Raw genomic sequence first — 21067 nt, 5'->3', positions numbered from 1 at the left:
AGTATGCATGTATTATCCCACAGCGGCATATTCACCAGCATCATGATGTATTACATATTCTAGATATAAATGTATATTTATAATGTATACATTTTCTAACATGATCTTCTGAAATGACACAGGCCTTACTCCATTCAACGCTGAAAAACCCAACAGCATGTGCGGTGAAGACTTTGACAACAAAGTAGCTTCAAAGGTGACGAGGGAACCACTCCTTGCAACTATGATCGTAAACTCCTTATACATCATTATTTGAATGGAATTTTGGAATTTGTTCTAGTGACTGGCTGGTCCTTAAGGTCCCTCGAGTTTGCTGGGAACAGGGTAAATCTGCATTTCGTTATGTTTAAAACCTTGATCTCCAACCTTTTGTCAATCAAGTTGTACGTTTTTTATTTATTTATTTGTTATCCTTGCTTTTTGCCTCATCTTGTTGTCTTATTGTTATGATTTTATATGCTGTGATTTTAAATGCTTGTTGCTTTTTAAGCTAATTTCTGTATGTATTGTATACTCGACAAGACTGTAAATGAGGGAAACCTCAGGTACCGTCTGGTTTCACAGGTAGATCAATTGTCATGAAACAATATAATGAGGCTATACATCTGTAATATGTTGTGTAGAATTAAACACTGATCAACCCAAGTGGCATTTGTGAGTTATTAAATAAAATACAATACAGTTAAAAACGTATCACTCATCCTTAACCAAATCGGGACACGACGATGCCTTTCCGCCACAGTATCAAGGAAATTACTATCCTTCCACACTATTCACATTACAAAATGAACTCCTCGCTCCCAAATCATTCATCATCATTTAAAATGTCTCAATCTAATTGTAATTTTCAAAATGACAACCATTGGCAGCCAAAGTTGTTGCCAGGACAAATAAGTAGGGCTGTTCTGGAGATCACGTTAAACAAATCGATTGTTTTTCAACAAGTGGTGATCCCATCAGCGATATCTTGGGAGCTACGTGTATGGTGGACCAGCCACATTTGACAGCTTCAACACGTTTTCATCATTGAAATCGTTTTTATCTGTATAGTATTGTATTATCTGTATATTAAAAGTGGTCGCCTTATGACGTCCATCAGCCTTGTAGCCATGACACAGGTTGACAAATTGTTTGTGGGGGTAGTAGCTACTGACTTTCTCAAAAGAGACATCATCATTCCTCACATCGTTTCATTGTCCTCACCGTCCACAACTTCTGCGGGATCATTCTGTGTCAAGAGTCTTTCTCGCCCTCCCACTCAAAATCAGAGTTGCACCATCGATTCCTCGGGCGCTTCCTTTTTGGTCGACTATCGCATGCGTTTCCTCCTCCTTCCCCCTCTGCGATGTCCAACTGAGTCTGGAGAGTTAGTCCTCCCTGGTCTTCAAGTACACTCTCTGCCACTTCTCCCTTCCACCTCTCTTGCACAGTCATACTGTGTACCTCTCCTCCCTCTCCTGGCTCTGTTGTCCACCTACTTGGCTGTGGTTCTTGGCTAGAGTCCAGGCTCTCATCAGAGGATGGGATGTAGGTGCTCCCCCTCTGCTCTCTAGGATCGGAGGCTGAGGATGGGCCCCTGGGTGTCACTCGCTGCTCTCCAGGGTCAGGGTGTGACTGAGGTCCAATCGGGTAGCTCTCGTTCTGATGGTAGCGTCTGATGTGGGTCTTCAGGCTGATGTTGTGATTGAATGCAAGGGAACAGAGCTGACATTTGTAGGGCCGCTCCCCAGTGTGGACACGCATATGACACTTCAGCTGACTGCCCTGAGCAAACGCACGCTCACACACCTGCAAGACAGAGGACACAGAGTGGGAAGTGGATCGTAAAACTGGATACCTTCTATCAACACATCACATGTAGGCCAGGGCTGCCCCATTATTTCAAACAAATCCAAAAGTAAAAACGGAATTACCTCAAACTAATTCTAACAATTATGTAGGCCCAATCGGAATCCCTGATTAAATGTGATCTTTTAGGCCAATAATATGTTGATACGGCTCTAATACATGGGAACACTTGATGGTTTAGGTCCTAATCCGATTCAATTCCCACATCTCGTTCATTTAGAAACCTAACCCTTACCTTAAACTACTGGAAACGTCATCTACACAAGATCAATTGCTGAAATAGGGTAAGAGCATCTTTACAGCGGAACTCTAATGATGCCTCCCACAAGTGCATGGCTAAAGTACACCAATGGAAAAATGGAGTCCAATGACACTGTTTAGAAGTAACGGACTAACGTTAGTGGCTAAATAATACCCTAATTAAATTAAACTAAATTAGCTAGTGTTTTACCTAGCTTTTTATATGGTGGGCAGGTTGGCCACAGGTGGGAACCAGACAAATAAGATTTTTCAGGTGTTGATTTTAATCACGGCAGAGATTCCTTGCTTTATTCATAATTACGATGCATTATTTTCTGATCAAGTTCGTTGTTAAGTTTCTCTAAAAGTTTCTGATAGCCATGAAATGTATGCCTTTGTTGTTTTTATAGCTAAGGGTTAGTTCTAATGACATGGATTGATTTAATAATTAAAGGTTATAAATGTTTCATTTGAATGTGTGATATTTACATAACATTAGCTATTATTAATCCCGTCAATCATCGTTAAGCAGCCTCCTAAAACTGGTGGAGTTACAACAGAATTAACAATTATGGGGAAGGGATGATTAGGTGGCCTTGATGTCAGAGACCTGATTGGGAATTTGACCAGGAACGTTGGGGAACCCCCTACTCTTTTAATTTGTATTGAGATAATCAATCAAGCAAGCTAGCTGGCTGCTGTCATTGCTAACAACTAGATATTTTCGAGTCGCAGCAAGCTAATGTTATTTCCAGGAACAAAAGCATTCAATCCGAAAGTTACATCGTTGATGCTTGAAATGTCTTGAGCTTCCACATTAACTTATGGTTTTGTTTTTACTTATTAGCGAACGTGAGATAATCCAACAAGCGAGCTAGCTGGCTGCTGCCACTGTTAACCGCTAACGCCAGCAGACCAAGCAAACGTAAACCATTCCTTCCAGAAATTACATCACTGATGCTTGAAATGTGTGAACTTAGTGAAACATGGCAAACATACAAAATGTTGCTACCATGTAGCATCGCCGGTCTCTTTCTTCATCTTTATTTTTTGTTCTCCCAGCTGTTAGACTGCTACCTGGCTATCTACCTGTGCCCCGCATGCTGTTCAGTGGTTTAACAGTTAATAGGGTCCCATCTCAATACACTAAAAACGAATAAATAATAACTAAAAATATATATTTTATATTTGCCTAAACAATTAGATTTTCTATCATTTAACGACTATTTGAATATTCAAAAACCGATGCCCATCCCTATTGTATACCCAATTTGTCTTTTAAACTCAATGATGACTCACATGGCACTTGAAGGGCTTGTCATCGAGGTGGGAGCGCTCGTGCCTTCGCAGTGCATGAACCACCGAGAACGGCTTCTGACACGTCCGACAGGTCAGTTCCTCGTGCTCTTTGAGGTGGCGATTTCGTATGAAAAAGTCATCAAACGTCTCTGGGCATTTTGTGCATAAATAGGGCTTCAGTGTGTCTTGATGTCTATTTTCATGCTTCACCTTGTCCAGCTTCGATTGGAAAGGCTCGAGGCAGAATCTGCAAGGAAACACCAAACCTTTGCAATGTATTATGTGCGCCTGGACGTTAAGTTCAGACAACCGCCGTTTTCCACATTTGGGACAGGGAAACTTCTTCTTATCGTTACACACGTGCGTTTGGCTGGCGTACATGACCCCACAATTGGGACAGAGCCGCTGGGTGGATCTAGTTAGATAGACTCGTTTTAGATAGACTGGTTTCATTCTATCTCTATTTCTTATGAGCTTCATTTCCTTAGAATGCGCCTTCTGCTCTTCCGACGACCATTCCTCCTCCTCCTCTTCATCATCATCATCATCATCCATTTGCCATTCCTCCTCCTGGGCGCCTGTTTCTATGCCCTCGTTCTCGAATATGTTCCTCATTCTAGGTCGCCTTCTTTTCGTGGGCTTAGTTATCTCAAAATCGGAGTCGCTCGTCTGTGAATTCTCCGCCTGCTGCTCCTCCTCTGACCAATCCTCCTCCTTCCCTTGCCATTCATCATCCTCAGTCACCTCGCTATCTATGGCTACTTCCTCCTCCTCCTCCTTCACCTCTACAGTTCTCCTCACACTGTCAGCAATTTGCTTTTCTGTCTCCTTAGCATCCGTATGGTGTTTCTCAGTTTGGCTGACGTTATCTTTGTGCATCTCATCAGACTGTTGTCCAACAAGCTCCTCTTCCTCTCCCCCCTCCTCCTCCTCCTCCTCTTCCTCTCCCCTCTCCTCCTCCTCTTCTTCTTCCTCACCCGTCTCCTCCTCTTCCTCTCCCCTCTCCTCCTCTTCCTCTCCACTCTGCTCCTCTTCCTCTCCAATCTCCTCCTCTTCCTCCTCCAACTTGCACAATGGGAGCTCGTCGGAAAAATCTGAGTCTATGTTCACTTCCAACTCCATAAAATGCTCCTCGTTCCACGCCTCCGTCTCAGACGCGGTCTCTGTCTCGGAGCCTGTCGTCACCTTCGTCCCTTGCCCGTCGTCGCAGGGCGAGCTCACCGGCACCTCGATGAAGTAAGCAAAAAGAAAAGAAACTCATCTTAGCGATTCATTAATTTGTCTCATCAAGCTAAAACAAAATCATTTAAACTCTAGATTAGGAGAGCGCATGAAAAGTGTTCAAATATCATTAACGGAATACATAACATTTAAGGTAAACGTGTTAACATGTAATTATCTGTACACTAACTTCACATGGAGTACCTGGACATCTTCTTTTTTCTCTCCATCTTCCGTTGATGTGCTTTTTAGCGGCTGGCTGTTCCATATGACCCAGTGATTGCAGGCCTTGCAGTATTGGATGACAGAGAAGTGGCTCGTGTCCTCTTGTGTATTGACCTTACATACAGCCCTGCACCTGCCGCACTCCTGGAACAACTGTAGCAAGCAGCGCAGATTGACCCACACGTCATCATTAAGAAGGGCAGGAGTTCTCTCCTCGTCTTGTGGACGGACAGATGATGACCTTTTCCTTTTGCGAGGGTTAGCTTTTTCCATACTGCCATCAGTCTGGTAGGACGGGGAAAAACTGAGAGAAGAGGGGGGGGGCATAGTAAATACAGTACCCCGTCAAAAGCATTAGCATGGGGTATCCAATTTGGGGGCCACTGAATCTAAAAGGTTCTTCACATTCATTCAACCTTAATTCAGGACTGGGAAAATGCATTGAGGAGGGTAGGTCCTCATTTCCAATGATGCAGATAGTATATTAAAACTGCAACAAGTATTTTTTCACATTTTCTACTTCGTATGACCACCTGCTATCAGAAGGTCTCATTGAGTCCTGGTGTCCTACTCGATCAACCCTGCTATCAGAAGGTCTCATTGAGTCATGGTGTCCTACTTGATCAACCCTGCACCGCCAGCAGCCAGTCTGTTGTTATTTAATCCCCAGGCCATCAGGATGCTCAATGACAATGACACTATGTAACAACCCATCATCTACACTCACTGCACACACATCCACATGTACACACTCACTTTAAACAAACACTCACCTTACCACTCACTTTAGACACTTTATATTTATCTATTAAAGATATTTGCACTACACATACCTCATTTGCACCCTACCCTAAGTTTTGTACCTCATCTCATTTCTGCATTGTACCTCACTGTTACTCATTTTACTCTGTGTTGTATATTGTATGTATATTGACTGAACATTCCCTTACTTACTTCTTAATAACTTTTTTTACTGTATGTAGCACAGGGGCTCATACAGAAACAAGCATTTCATCATAAAGTATTCTGTATTTTGTTGTGACAAATAATAAACAAACTTGAACTAATCTTTTTTTTTTATATATATATTTTTTTATTATTATTATTTTTTTTTTTTTTGAACTAATCATTTATCTTCTTTGTTGACCAAACCTGGTCCGTGCTTTAGCTTCACCTATATCCACCTAATATTTAAAGCATTACATAGAAATATCTCCCATCTTGTATGGGCCACTCCAATATTGACTCTCGTCCTTGTCCTACTGTTATCCAATATATGTTTTCTCTTTTTCAAGTAAGGATATGGAGTTTTCATCCCAGGATCCACCACATCATGATGACCAGGGTCCATTTCAGTGAGTCTCTGCTTCACAGTTGGTAGCACCTGGACACCACATGCGGTCTACAGCCAATACAGCCTTTCTCACCAAAATGTAACAAAAGCCTGACTGGACTGGATAATGGGAAATACTCATGGTCTAACATGTTGTGCTCAGAGACCAGCCACGCAAACACCAGCTTCTTCCCTTAGATAATCGACATGTTTTAAATCTCTTTTTTTTTGTATCCACTTTTTCTCCCATTTTCTATTTTTCTCCCATCCCAATTTTCATATCGTCCAATTCAACCCTCCCCTGTCTTCGAACGTTGTTTCTTGCCTCCCACAAGCTGGCTGCAATGTGGACTAAGTCATACATAGCACGAGTCCCCTCCGATACTCGAGGTAACAGCCGTCGCATCTTTTCACCTGCGCGGCTCGATCTTTCAGCGTCAGGGGTCTGGGCTTTGGAGGGGCCCCGCCCCCGTCGCTTCTTGATTCTACTGCGCAGGCGCACCAACCGACCTGTAGGAGTCGCTGTCCACAACGCCCGATCCCCACCCTTCAGTTTCCCTCCCCGTAATACGGCCAATGTGTATTACTGTGGACGACCAGCTAAACTGAAAGCAATGTGGAGAGCGGGGCTCGAACAGGAGGCATCCTGTTTGAGCCTAGTCTCCAGCATTCGTTGCGAGAGTCTTGCCCACTGCGCCACGTAGCCGCAACATGTTTTACATCTCTATGGTTTCTCCCTCTGTATATCCCAGCCGGACATTGGAACGGACTGCGTTTGTAATTCCAGAATCCCAACTGGGAGCTTTCGACCTATCAGCTATCATTTCAGCATTGACAACCCCCTCCAATGTACAGTAAATGACCAAGTATGGTTGTCAATATTCCAATGTACAGTTTTGCTTGTACAGTTGTACAGTGTGTAGGGACGGGTGGCAACCATTACATATAATATTTAAAATGTAACTTTGAGAATGCTGTGTTAATTTGGTAAAGCTGACTGTGTTGTTTGTACAGTTGTACAGTGTCCCCCACCCACCCCTCCTACCCAACCCCCCCCCCCCCCCCCCACCCACCCAACCACCTCCAATGTACAGTCCCCCCCCACCCCCACCTACCCAATCCAATGTACAGTTTCTACGTCAAATGTATATACTATTTTTTTTCTGGACTCTTTTTGTATCACAAACAGTACTGTAATTGCAAATCTGGTATGTCATAAATGTATAGATGTAGCAGTACTGTCTATCTGTATGTCATGTATGTCATATGTTACGATGAATTGAAAATGGGGGACCCTGATGTAAACAAGACGAAAGTCTTTCTCTGGTCTGCATCCCCTTAACAATTGTATGTATTGAGCTGTACTGTACTGTACCCATTCTGCAATCTGTTAATAAAGTTTTCAATCAATCAATCAATCAAGTGTAGCTAATTTACCTGTCCAACAAAAACTCTGCCAAATGCGCATCGTTCTTAATGTCCTTATGTTCCTTTAGCTGTCGCCAGCGATTGAAAACCCAACCCAGATTTACTCTCGTTTTTCCACGAGCCTTATCTGATGATTGTTTGGCTTCACTAACATTAGCCTTCAGTTTGTCCGCCATTACAAGTATTTTCTTTTCTTTTTTAGAGGGGGTTGGCACCCAAACGGTTGCATTGCCGCCTACTACTGGATTCAAATAGAACTCCATGCATCTATTTTGAAAGATGTTTAATAAAACAATTCAAAAGGAAATTAACCTAGACATGGAACCTACTTCCGGTCACCAGCTCTGGGAAAATAAGCAGACCAAGGACTCTACTAAATTAATGGAGTGAGACGTAAAATGGCTTATACCAGTAAATGTAGAGGAGGCGTATCTGATTGAGCAACATATTTGCCATGTTTAGGGTCTCCAAAGTATAATGAAAACAAGACAAGGATCTAATAACGGTGTGGCTTCCCTGTGCAATATTTAGCTAGGACACAGTGTCATAGATGCAAAACATTTTCAGTTCAGTAGGGAGGAAAAAATGCCATTGCTAATTCAAATAGTATTTGGTAAAAAAAAAAAAATGCCTTCAAAGTATTAGGTGAAAGCATAAGGAACACACACTATTATCAATGAGGTGTGAAAATGAAATACAAAATACATTTTAGGTGTCTCTCATAAGGGGGCATGTCTGTCTCACTGTAATTAAATGTTGTGGGCAGTCTGGTAACTTGCTCTGGAATTGATCCCTGTGTAGACCTAGTAGTGTAGCCTATAGTGGACGTGTTGACAACAGAATTCTTGACAATTCTGTTTTGTGTCTGTTCATGTTCAGAAATTACCTTGTTGCTGAAGTGACTTATGAGAGAAAATATTAATTAACTCAATGTTGTGCACTGAAATTACGAATACACATGACTGCATAATTCACTTTCGCTATAAATAACAACATTAAGGCTTTGATTATGATTTTGCCCTGTCAATATCCATCCTAAATGCAGAGGTTGTTTTATTTTGGGGAGCTTTTGCCTTCCTGGAGCTGCTAGTAACGGACCGCTATCCAGATTGAATGTTAAATGTATTGACGTTTGCATATGCCTTGCAGCACGAAATTCTCAAACTTGTTTAATCCATTTCTATCATAAACTAAAGTAAATCTGTAATGCGCCCAAACAGCATACTTAAACGATGCTGGGGAATATTGTATCAGTAGCCTAATAGCCAGTTCAGAGTCAAACTGACACAGCTGCACTCACCACCTCACCTGGACAAACTAAAAGGTGGTCCCACTCGGTTTTGGATTTAAAATGCAGCAGCCATGAATCACTAATGTTAACTGAACTTAGTATGATGGTAAATGGAAGTAGTCAAAGGCCAGTTACAAAAGCACTCCATACACACCCCAGGAGTGATGTGCTAGCTAGTGCTACAGCAAAGGGTTCCAGTGCCCAAAGTAAACCCGAATAGTGGTGTTTGAACCGAATGGTTCAGATTATTCTCCATAGTAAACTCTGAAGTGAGTAGTCTTTGATGGTGTTAAAAAACACTTCACATTACCAGTTAGCTTGAAAAGGGCCACTGGGTTTCATCTCTAACCCAATCACTTCTTTCCATATCTGAATCAAAGAGGTGACAATTTATACAGCTAGATGCATTTTGGTTGCTCTATTTGCAAAACAAGGTCAAAGGCATAGTAAGCAGTAGGTATTTATGTTAGGGTTACCTTAACAAGTAACCCATTCATTTACTAGAAGCAGGGTGAACTAATGTGTGCTACCCCGACAGCAGTACAGTGCAGCCTACCACACAAGATAGCAGCACAGTGCGGCCTACCACACTGCTTGGGTCAAAACATGCAATCAGCCAAGACGAGCTCCTAGTGGACTACCAACCAGTTTCAAAGATTGTCGACCGTTTGTTCTATTATAATAATGTCTTAACAGATCTGGGGATTCACATAGTTTTAAGACCCGCCTGGTTCCAGACTAATTTCTGCAGTTTTTTTTTTTTTTTTTTAACTTTATTTTTCTTTTTAGCGTTTATCGCTTTTCTGGTCAAGCATGACCGACAGATACAGGGTGAAACGGGATATAGATCAGGGGAAGACATTCTGGTAAATGATGGCGGGTCCGGGAATCGAACTCGAGTCCACCAGATCCGTGACGCAGCACGGTTTTCCCCGACGCAGAAATAGCGCCGAGATATGCGGTGAGCTACTGGAGCTCCCAATTTCTGCAGTTTTAAGGTTCCACTTATTCAATTGCTCTGATATTTGACAGAAGCGGTTGAACATAATGGAATGATATCTAAAAATTATTCTGAGGATGCTAGTGATGCATCAGAGGAGGCAGCGGACCCATTGACCCAGAGCAGTGCCTGGCAGTCTGTATGAGGTAAGTTAGGGACCCATTGCCCCAGAGCAGCGCCCGGCAGTCTGTCTGAGGTAAGTTAGGGTCCCAGAGCAGTGTCTGGCAGTCTGTCTGAGGTAAGTTAGGGTCCCAGAGCAGTGTCTGGCAGTCTGTCTGAGGTAAGTTGTTGTATAGCTACCATAGTGTATGTTTTGAATACATGCCTAATAAAATATTTATATTACGGTATAGCCCATCATAAGCACAAAGTCTTTCACAACACAGCCTTATCTACCTACCTATCAATCAATCATACTAACCTGCCATAATGTAGCAAAGTCTGGCAGTAGTAGACTATTATACTTCTATCCTCTTTGTTTTACTGTGCCCTACCTGTTTTTATTACTTTCATTGCTTTACTATGTTTTTAATCTTATATCCTGCATCATATTATTTTGTTTTTATTACTTTCATTGCTTTACTATGTTTTTAATCTTATATCTTGCATCACATTACTTTGTTTTTATCAACCTGCCTGTGAAGCACTTTGGTGCCAGCTGCCGCTGCCTGGAAATGTGCTATATAAATAAAATTGACTTGACTATAGCAGTTAACCAAGAAGGGGGAATGATTGATAAGCAAGTCTTACTGCCACTAGACTATTATTTTAGCATTCTTGCAGTAGACTAGAGTGTAAACAGTATACCAGTATCATGTTAAATTATATACCACAAGCATTTAAACAATGTATCAACATAATGTAAAAAAGCGCACACCATTGCTCTTGTCTGTAATGAGTTATTGCACCGGGACATGACTGGAATTTCACAAGAATGTTGCCATGCAGGCTTCTGATACTGCAATCATTACCTCTGTGGCTAACTCTACATATAGAGAACTTTTCTTTTTTTATTGATTGATATTAACATATCAATTCATTCAAATAATCATAACCTACTGGAACAAATGTGGATCAAATCATTTTTTTAATTTTGTTTATTAGGCAAAGACCAGTGCTGGAGAGTGCATCAAAGCTGGCTGCAAGTCTCGTGAGATTATTAATGTGAGAGGAAAGAAGAAGGAATTCAGTTCTGATACACATCTGTTTTCAGTTTTTGGACTTTTTCTGTAATCTTTGTTGGTAAAATATTGGATCATTTGAAAATTTATTGAAATTAAACTATAGGAGATGTTTAGATGGAAAAACCCTATTTGGCGGAGCTGGTAACAACTCAAGACATCCGAAATGTGACCGCGACAACACACTGCTTTTTTGTAAGGCATCAAAATGTATATGTATATAATGTATATAATTTGTAATAAATTCCATGTTTAATTATTCAAGATTCAATTGAATTATTAGTGCTTAAAATAAATACAACAAATATGCACATGAATGTCTTTATAATCTTGATCAAATATCTATGGCTCAAAGACATGGAAAGCTCAGCAGGCAGAAACGTGAAACTGGACAGATAACCTTAATTAAGGCACCTGTGCCTTAAATTGTATTTGAAGATGCAAATTGTTAAACATCAAAGTTAACCGTTTCTCCTTTGTTTGTCAAACATTAATGTAAAAGCATAGTTTCTAGGCTGCCCTTCAACTGCAAAAAATGACATGACGCTTAAGTAAATGTAATGATTTTTTATTTCGTTTCCAACAAATATAGAACAGGAACATGTACAATAAAAACTAACAAAGCTATCAACTCACCACAAAGTAACATCAAAATAAATATACCGTACATGTATTATACATACAGGTGCAGCTCAATAAATTAGAATATAGTGGAAAAGTCTATATATTTCTCTGTATATTGATACAGTAATTTGTGCAAAAGGAGCCCCAACTGTACTGAGTGAACATGCTGACATTTCTTTTTTTTTATACAATTTTTCTCCCATCCCAATTTCGCCTCGCCAATTCTCCCTTCAATTCTCCCCTCCCCTGTCTCGAACGTTGCTAGACCATGCCTCCCACTGGTCGGCTGCAGTGAGGACGAAGCCTTGCATCACGTGTCCCCTCTGGTACACGAGGAGGCAGCCGTCGCATCTTTTCACCTGTACAGCGCGATCTCTGTGGCGAGGAGTAACGCGTGGGAGGCTCACGCTGCCCCCGATACTTCCTGATTCTGCTGTACAGGCGCACCAACCGACATGTAGGAGTCGCTGTCCACAATGTCCAATCCCCACCCACCGGCTTTCCCACCCCCTAATACTGCCAATTGTATTAGTATGAACGACCAGCCAAGCCGGAAGCAACGCCGAGAGCTGGGCTCGAACCCAGCATCTCCTGTGTTAGTGGCGAGTGCCTTGCCCACTGCACCACCACTGCACCCACTGCACATGCTGACATTTCTATATAAAAAAGATTTATGTCTCTGAGATACTGAATTTTGGGCTTTCATGAGCTGTAAGCCATAAACATCCAAATTAAAACAAATAAAGGCTTGAAATATGTCACTTTGTGTGTAATGAATCTATGAGTTTCGCTTTTTGAATTGAATTACTGAAATAAAAACGTTTCCACGATATTCTAATTTATTGAGCTGCACCTGTATACACAAACGCATCACGGCTGCTAATAATGTGAGTGGACACGTGGCGGCTGTGAATATGAAGCTCCAAACTCATGGAGCATCTCCTGTCTCCTAACTTTAAGCACCGACTGCCTGTCTGAAGACAAGTTGTCTCAAGGCTGGAGCCAGGTTCATGAGAAACGAACGTCACGTCATCTCTCTCCTTGCGCTCCCTGGCACGCCACTGCTGCCTTGCCTCTTTCCTCTCCAAATACACTAGCAAATACTCTAGGAAATTCGTTTGTGTGCCTTACCAGTAGACTGTGAAGCTGCAGTCATCTCTCCCTCATCTCTCCTCAAACAGCTCCCGCCCAGCCTCCCCCTGATCCGGGCAGTATAGATCACTGTACAGTGTGTACTGTACACCCTGTCCAAAAATATCTGATAGGTCCTCCCATGTCAAATTAATGGAGCCCCTCTACACCAATGTCGCCCTTATGAGATGTTATGCCCTATAGTCATATTAAAATAACTTTGTTAACTGATTATCCACACAATTCACCTCCTTGTCTATCAACTGCTTTATAAGCTTGGAAAAACGAAGACCATAGCTACCACCTGAAAGCTGTTGGCGTCAAGGAAAGACGCTGATATTGACAGAACATCACATTGACACATTTAAACGCCTACTTACCCACTGGTGCCGAGAGGTCTGCACGTGGACATGACACCATGACAACACCTTCTTCTCCATGATGAATCTGATGGACATAGCTGGTAGACCCAAACTCTACTATGTTCAACCGCAAGTGAGTAAAACGAGGTGGCGGTGAAAATACAATAGGCCAGAAAACAAATGCTCGCCAAATGGGCGCAACGAAATGTAAAGATAAAGACGTGTTATTACGTTGTTGTCTTTGTTATTACACATTACCTTGGTCGTGCTGATGGTGGGTTGGGTTATAAACATGGCACTTTACAAACAATTTACTGATTATTGTAACAAGACCAAGGTAGTGTAATAGCAAAGCCAACGTAGTAATTTCACATCTTTACATTGTTGCGCCTATGGCATTTTATGCATACTGCACCTTATGCAACACTGTTCTTATGCATACTGCACCTTATGTGACACTGTGAATACTGTATATTTCAGTTAGTTAGAATTATATTGTTTACACTGCTTGTGTTGTTTTTACTACCCCCCCCCCCCCCCCCCCCATGCTGCTATGATGCCTGAATTCCCCCAAGGGGATCAATAAAGGAATATCGTATCTTATTTTCACCTAACCGGTTGTTGTGCAGTCAGTGTACAGTTCGGGTATACCAGCTAATGTCAACAACTCGACTCACTCTCCAGGACCTGGAGAGACAATGGCCATGACTGTCCATCCTCCCATCAGCTGTAGATAAAAGTTTGAACGGTTTTTAATGAATGGTGTGCCAATGTATAAAGACAAATGTGACCGTATTGATTGATTGAACATTTTATTAACAGATTGCAGAATGGGTACAATACAGTACAGCTCAATACACACAATTGTTAAGGGGATGCAGACCAGAGAAAGACGTTCGTCTTGTTTACATCAGGGTCCCTCATTTTCAATTCATCATAAATCATAAATCGTAAACATCAACAACAAACACTCACCTACAACCACCGCGTCCCTGTCTTTGAGGGGGCTGATGGCTTCACTCCTCGTCTCCGTCCAGCACTCTTTAACGCAGGTGTCCTGGATGGTGTGTAGAACGATTCTCATAACGACGAATGGACATCTTTCGCCATACAAGAAACAATATGGCGCAATGGCACACTAGTTATACAGGCCTGCATCATTTTGGACTAAACGAAGTTGTTATTTATTTATTGTGCCAAGCATCCCGATTGAAACCGGTGATCAAAAAATAAGATATAATTCGAACCAGCAGTGATGTTGTGTGCATTCACGTTGTGCAAGTTGATATGATCTGTGTGTAGATTCCCAGTTAGCTAGCTGGCTACTAACGTTAGCTAAATTGAGCTTACCAGTCGAGAAGAAAGGTGGCGACGTCGGGGTGGCTTTTTAGCCCCCGAGACTCCTTCAGCTGACTCCAACGAGCAAAAGATGGACCTATGTTCACCCGGGTCTTGCTCCTCTTTTTGTCGCTGAGCAATTGGCTTCGGTACCTGTGTTTGAGCGTGTTATTGGTTGAGGGAGAAGCAGTGCGCTTACCATCACACTCGGCCATTTTTCAACCGTTCAACTGCTTTGATGGGCGGCACTGACATGTAGGCAGGTTCTGTCTGATGGATATGCTGTGATGCCCCCCACACACATCCTTCTATGCTCTATGGTCATCATGGCAAATGTAATGTTGTTTTTCCTTTATTGACATTGGCATGTATACTAAATATATCCATATCATAAATATATCCATTGCATTTCAGGCTATAAAAATGGCAAGCAAGTTGATAGAGTGCTTCAAAGAGACAACCATTGTGCCACTATACCCAAGAGAACCAGGGTAACTTACAGGCCTCAATAACTATCGTCCGGTGGCCTTAACACCCATTTCCATGAAGTGCATGGAGAAGCTGGTCATGACTCACATAAACAGCATCATCCCACCCAGACTCCCTAGACCTAGACCAAACCGGTATGTAGACAACGCCATGGAACACCTGGACAAGGGAGAATCTACGTCAGACCGCTGTTTATCGACTACAGAATAGAATAGAAATACTTTTATTATCCCGAGGGAAATTTGACACTGCAGTTCAGTGTTTAACCATCGTGCCTGCCAAACTGGTCCTGAAGCTGAAGGACCTAGGCCTGGACACACCCACCTGCAACTGGATTATGGACTTTTTAACGGCCAGGCCACAGGTGGTGAGGATTAACATCTCATCCATTCTGATCCTCGACACCGGTGCGCCCGAAGGCTGCTCCCTTAGCCCTCGGCTGTATTCTCTGTTCACATATGACTGTACAGCCACACACAACAGGATTATCAAGTTCGCAGACGACACTAGTCATCGGACTGATGAACAACAATGATGAGACGGATTACAGAGATGAGCTAGTAGTCCAGCTGACGCGTTGGTGCAAGGACAACAGCCTTGCACTGAATGCAAGACTAAGGAGCTCATCGTGGACATCAGGGCAACCACTCCGCCATCAGCCTGGATGGGATATCAGTGGAGGTAGTCAACCGCTTCGGGTTCCAGATCTCCGATGACTTAAGGTGGACCTACAACACGGAGGTCATGCTCAAGAAGGCCCACCAGCGCCTCTACCCCCTGCAGCGCCTCAGGAAGTGTGGCATAAGCATGCAAGGGCTTGTGAACTTCTACCGAGGCACCGTAGAGAGCGTACTGACAAGCTGTATCACCATGTGGTATTCAGCTCGCAGCTTTCAACCATGGGGCTTGGTTGAAAACTCTTTCCAGCTAAACGGTCCATTCAAATATGTACATTTTAAGGCTGTTAATCGATTAAAATATTTAATCTGATTAATCGCATGATTGTCCAGTTAACTCGCGATTAATCGCAAATTAATCGCATATTTTGTATCTGTTCTAAGTCTACCTTAAACTGATATTTTTCAAGTTTTAATACTCTTATCAACATGAGAGTTGACAAATGCTTGCTTTATGCAAACAATGCATGGTTATTTATTGCCACAATGAGAAATATTGTCCAGAATCTTCAAGTAACTAAAATGTGCAAACTGCATTGTAAAAAAATTTTATAAAAAAAAAAAAAAATATATATGAAATAGCAGATGGGCATACCAATTTACTAACTAACATTACATAGTAATGATTACTAACACAGTAGTGTGTTGAACTTTACACTTGAACTATGCATCCCCATTTTTTGTTCAAGCAGCCATTTAATACAAAAGGATGACCCTCATGCATTGCAAATTTGCATACAATTCTAAACAAACAAAATAACTTAAAAGAAAACCATAAATAAAGTGTGCATGAAATAATAGGGGGGGGGGGTTAGGAACTTGTTACATTCACCCACACAAGGGCTGAGGACTCGCCCCCCTCTCTCTCACACACTCCCAGCTCTCTCTCACACACTTTGAGTCAGAAACAAACATAGTATAAATCAGAGTATCAATAATAATACACCTGTGACCTGAGTGAAGTCTAGTAATTTACTTTGACAGCCTTATTTAGGCAATACATGTTTTTTTTGGGATGTATACAAATGTCCATATCATAAACATATCCATTGCATTTTAGGCTATAAAACAGCAAGCAAGTCAATACAGCTACCATGTTTTGGGAGAGTGACACACATTTACATTTAGTCATTTAGCTGACACTTTTATCCAAAGCGACTTACAAGTTCTGTACGACAAGTCAGCAGGAAGGGTAACAATGTTCATCAAACAGTGCTGAAACTTGGGTGCTGCAGTGTTGAGCGCATATAGTAAAGACATATATAGGAAGAGTGCATGATGGTATTGACAGTACGTTTTTTCCTTCTTTCAGATGATTGAAGAAGTGTATTTTTAGTCGACAGTGAAAGATCGGTCGGGTTTTAGGCAATAAATAGGCAGTTGCTTGATCTTAATTCATATTTGATCTCCAACTCCTAGGTTGGCACCTAAAACAGAATTGTGTGAGGCAGCTGTGCTGCTTTGGACTGATTAATTAGCATAAAGTAAAAAAAAATCAAGCTAATTCGGTCCGGCGCACCTGCTGCACCAACAACTTTGGGCCCGACTCGCAACGCCCTTTCCCATCATGCACCTCATGTCCACTTCTCTACATTGAGAATGAATTGAATGCAGCTGTGCCGTTGGATCTGGCTGGATTCAGTGGAAATGTACTTTGAGACTCTTGATCACTGACAGCGTAGATACCACGTGGTACAAACCTCGTTATACTATTGGCTCACAATTCTTCAGCCATCTTAAAAAGGAACATGCTAACATTATGGGAAATTGGCTTATCGTCTTCTCCAGAGTCAGACAAGAAGATGGATACCAATTCCCTCTCTGTGTTCAGTAGAAAGATATACAGCTGCAAGCTAGCCTAGCTTAGCACAAATGAATGGAAGTGGATATGGACCAGCTAGCCTACTTACTTACTTAGGCCTTTAAATTCCCAAAGGAACATAGGCCATCGACGAAGCTCCTCCATCCTCTTCGGTCTTGTGCCCTCCGCTCCAGCTAGCCTAGCTCTTGGCCAAAAACACCTCTCCTGGGGTTTTAAGCTATAGGCTAGTGGTCCGTATCAGAAAACACTGTTAATTTAGGTGACAAAAAGGGATCAGGGGCTTGTCAAAATGACGACAACATGTGAGAGGTCTGGTGCAAGGATTAAAACATTTATTTTTTATTAAAACAAACATAAGGTATGTTTTCAGTACAAATCATTTGAAAGAATTTGAAATGCCACTATGTCATAACAACGCTACTTGGGTGGATTTTTCATTAGTGCTTGACAGCCATAAAGCATTAACTCAAATACTGAGTACATTTCATTTAATTTTAAACCTTTATTTAAACTCGAATAACCATTGAGGTTGCCCTCATTTACCATGATGTCGAGTTACAGACAAGTTAAAATAAATAGGACAAGTTGAAACAGTTACACATTGAAGCAGGTTTGTGATTATGGTTTTAAATTGTCCAAGTTAGTAGAGTATTGATTTTTAGCATATGTTGAAGATCGTTCCAAGAGTTTGGGGCACTAAAATAAAAGGCTGACTTTCCAAATTCAGACCGTGCTCTGGGGACCTTAAGCGTAAGCCAGTCATGTGAACGAATTAGATAGGGCCTGAAGCTCCAATCCAGCATCATTGCAATGTATGGTGGTAGTGCAGTGTCGGATTTGGTACCATTTGGACAGGTGGTAGTGCTATAACAAACTTTACGTTTTTCCTAAAAGGAGTGCGGTCGGAGGCCAGGAAGACCTTCTCCCCCTTCCTCCACACCCTCCCTCTCCTTTTGTCCTTCTACCCCTCCCACATAACCCTTTGTTATACCCCAGTGCAGTGTTGAATATGGTTCCATTTGACCAGATGGTGTGCGTGACGGTCCTTCGCACATTTCGAGAACCATTCATCCGATCGACTTCACACTCTGTGAGTGTGTTGCCGAGGACCCTGGGGAGTGCAGTGTCAAATATGGTGCCATTTGGCCAGATGGTGGCGCTATAACAACGAACATGCATGTCTGTCTCTGGCTCGCATAGCTCGAGGAGCGTTAATCCGATCGATTTCACACTTGGTGGGTGTATTGCTGAAGGATTAAAGGCCAATGAACAGGCACACGCTCTGAATGGCCATGCACTCCACGCCCCAAACGGCCACACACGGTAGATAAACAAATACCAATGTTTATTACGCATCTCTGCCAGAGAAGACCAACCCACCTCATCATACAGGATACAATGACTGTAATGGTGTGTACTATATCTATCAACACTAATAAATCTGAGGGCAGAATGATAGATCGTGTCTAGGAGTAGAAGGAGCAGCATTTATATAAATTACATCCCTATAATACAAAATCGAAAACTGCTTCAACAATCCTATTTCTACTTACCATCGGCAAGCCGGTTCTGTAAAATAAGCAATTTGCAGACAAGAATGTCTATATTGTATTTAAATGTAAATGTATCATCAAGCACGATGCAAAGATATTTATATTCAGCAACTCTCTGAATGTTAGATCTATTTGCACTGCATACTATTATAATCAACATCTCTGGCCCTGAAGGGGTATCTAAAGATAGTTAGGCCAAGTGTGAAATATGAGTTTAATTATCACAAACGCATTCATACTTCCAACTGTTCTGTTACTCCAACCTCACAAGTTATTAATATGTGGTTGGAGTACAACATTAGTCATCACACCATACCTATTTTCCATAAGTATCACTTGTTGAATATTTGCATTTCTAATATCTGATGAGGATCATTGAAGTAACTAACTTTACATTACCTCTACATCGCATTCCTTTGGAACACAGTTCTATATGCCAAGTTACGCCCATGAAAGTAGCGCAACCACCTCCCCCGTCACATTTGACAGCACTGCCCTCATTTTCAATGGAGATAAACACACATGCTCTTAACTCAATCAGCGCCAGACCCGAGGATAGTCGGGTTAACTCGCCAACCGTTCAGCGCCAGACCCGACTATAGTCGGGTTTTCATCGTTATTTCTTTTATTCTATATTTGTATTCATTTCTCTCACACAGACCTCGGGGTTACCATTGGGAACCACTCTGAGATCGCTAGAGTGCAATACCGGCCGCATCCAGGTAGTGGCAGTATCGCTCCCCCTTCAAAACCTTTTTTTTCACACACGGTGTTACATTCAAATGTCTCCGGGCGCAGTTTTCTTGGTCAGGCGAGTCTAGCGGTTCACTTGATGGCATTGGAACGCGTCCATTATGTTGGCGAAACGATGGACACCAATACTGGAAATCGCGATCAGACAATTGGAATATTCGTTTTGGGGTACCTCCTAGTGAAGGTAAGGACTATATGACATCAATCCTGCTTTGATCCAACCATGATTTCACATTGATCGTTGCGACCATGTGTAACATACTCCAGAACGTATGCCGTTGGTGACGATCAAAGCATCCAAAAACGACCCCCCCCCCCCCCCCTTTCATGCATTCATGATGAAACATAATACCTATTATATACATTTGATTTGGAAATAGTAGCGTGTCCAGGCGAGCAACGCCAACGTTTTTAGTGAAATTCACGTATTCCTCCATAGCACCGTTTTCTGGGATTAGCCAGGATCAATCTGAAACTATACTTATATTCACCACGGTATAACGCAAGCGTATGCATAAAAAAATCTATTCTTTTTCACATATTGAACAATAGATAGTTGATGTCAAATGGGCCATAGTATTGTATCCATAGCTATAATATAGAATATAGATATAGCCCTGCAAACACTGCCACTTATCCCCATCTCTTAAGAGCGTTGGCGCAGTAGGAACTAAGATGCTCTAGGCCTCCGGCGCTGATTGAGTTAATGGCCTTGATCTCTTGTTTCTGTTTAATGAGGCTGTGATTATCACTGAGTTCACAATAGGTAATTTTGTAGTGAGGTCAAGAAAGAAAACTAATTGTTGTGTTGTTTCCTAGGGCTGTCAAGTTTAATTGATTGATAGCCCTAGTTGTTACCTGTTGTGTATATGTGTAACTGTTGTGATATCATCACCTTTAAACTTCGATGCCCCGAGGGAGTTTCGAACCTGTGGTCTGCTGCACCACGGGTCGACAGCACAGACCACTATACCAAGAGGTGAATTCACTACTTTGCAACGTGTCTATGTGTCTTTTAAGGGTGAGAGTGAGTTTAACCCAGGGGTCGGCAACCTGCGGCTCTTTAGCCAATCAGCTGCGGCTCCCTGGCCAAAAAAAATCTTTTTATTTTATATTTTACTTTTTTCTTTCTTTTTTGTTCTCTTATCGATGTCATACTGTGACACTGAAATGAACAAATATTTCATCGACTAAATTTTCATCAACTAAAATATTTAGTCAACAAAAATATTTCATCAACTAAAATATACAG

At 41.9% G+C, this 21067-nt stretch overlaps 2 protein-coding genes across 2 annotated transcripts; both read right to left on the bottom strand.

Annotated features, from left to right (window-relative positions):
* Positions 1-592: 592 nt before the first annotated feature.
* On the bottom strand, positions 593-4286 carry LOC311248395 (uncharacterized protein). The gene is made up of 2 exons (XM_084339279.1): positions 3388-4286; positions 593-1788 (listed from the first exon to the last, which is right to left on the bottom strand). Exons 1-2 carry the CDS (start codon positions 4264-4266, stop codon positions 1234-1236), a joined length of 1434 nt encoding a protein of 477 aa, XP_084195405.1. The 5' UTR covers positions 4267-4286; the 3' UTR covers positions 593-1233.
* Positions 4271-14733, bottom strand: LOC311248400 (uncharacterized protein; the record flags this gene model as incomplete). The annotated part of the gene is made up of 4 exons (XM_084339284.1): positions 14534-14733; positions 4813-5137; positions 4365-4614; positions 4271-4275 (listed from the first exon to the last, which is right to left on the bottom strand). The coding sequence occupies exons 2-4, from the start codon at positions 5104-5106 to the stop codon at positions 4271-4273; spliced, it is 549 nt and encodes a 182-aa protein (XP_084195410.1). The 5' UTR covers positions 5107-5137; positions 14534-14733.
* Between the last annotated feature and the right edge of the window lie 6334 nt (positions 14734-21067).

This window comes from Notolepis coatsorum (genome assembly GCF_963971535.1).
Source record: "Notolepis coatsorum genome assembly, contig: SCAFFOLD_296, whole genome shotgun sequence".
Lineage (NCBI taxonomy): Eukaryota > Metazoa > Chordata > Actinopteri > Aulopiformes > Paralepididae > Notolepis > Notolepis coatsorum.
Note: the sequence above shows the minus strand (reverse complement) of the source record. Positions and strands in the feature narration are given on the sequence as shown.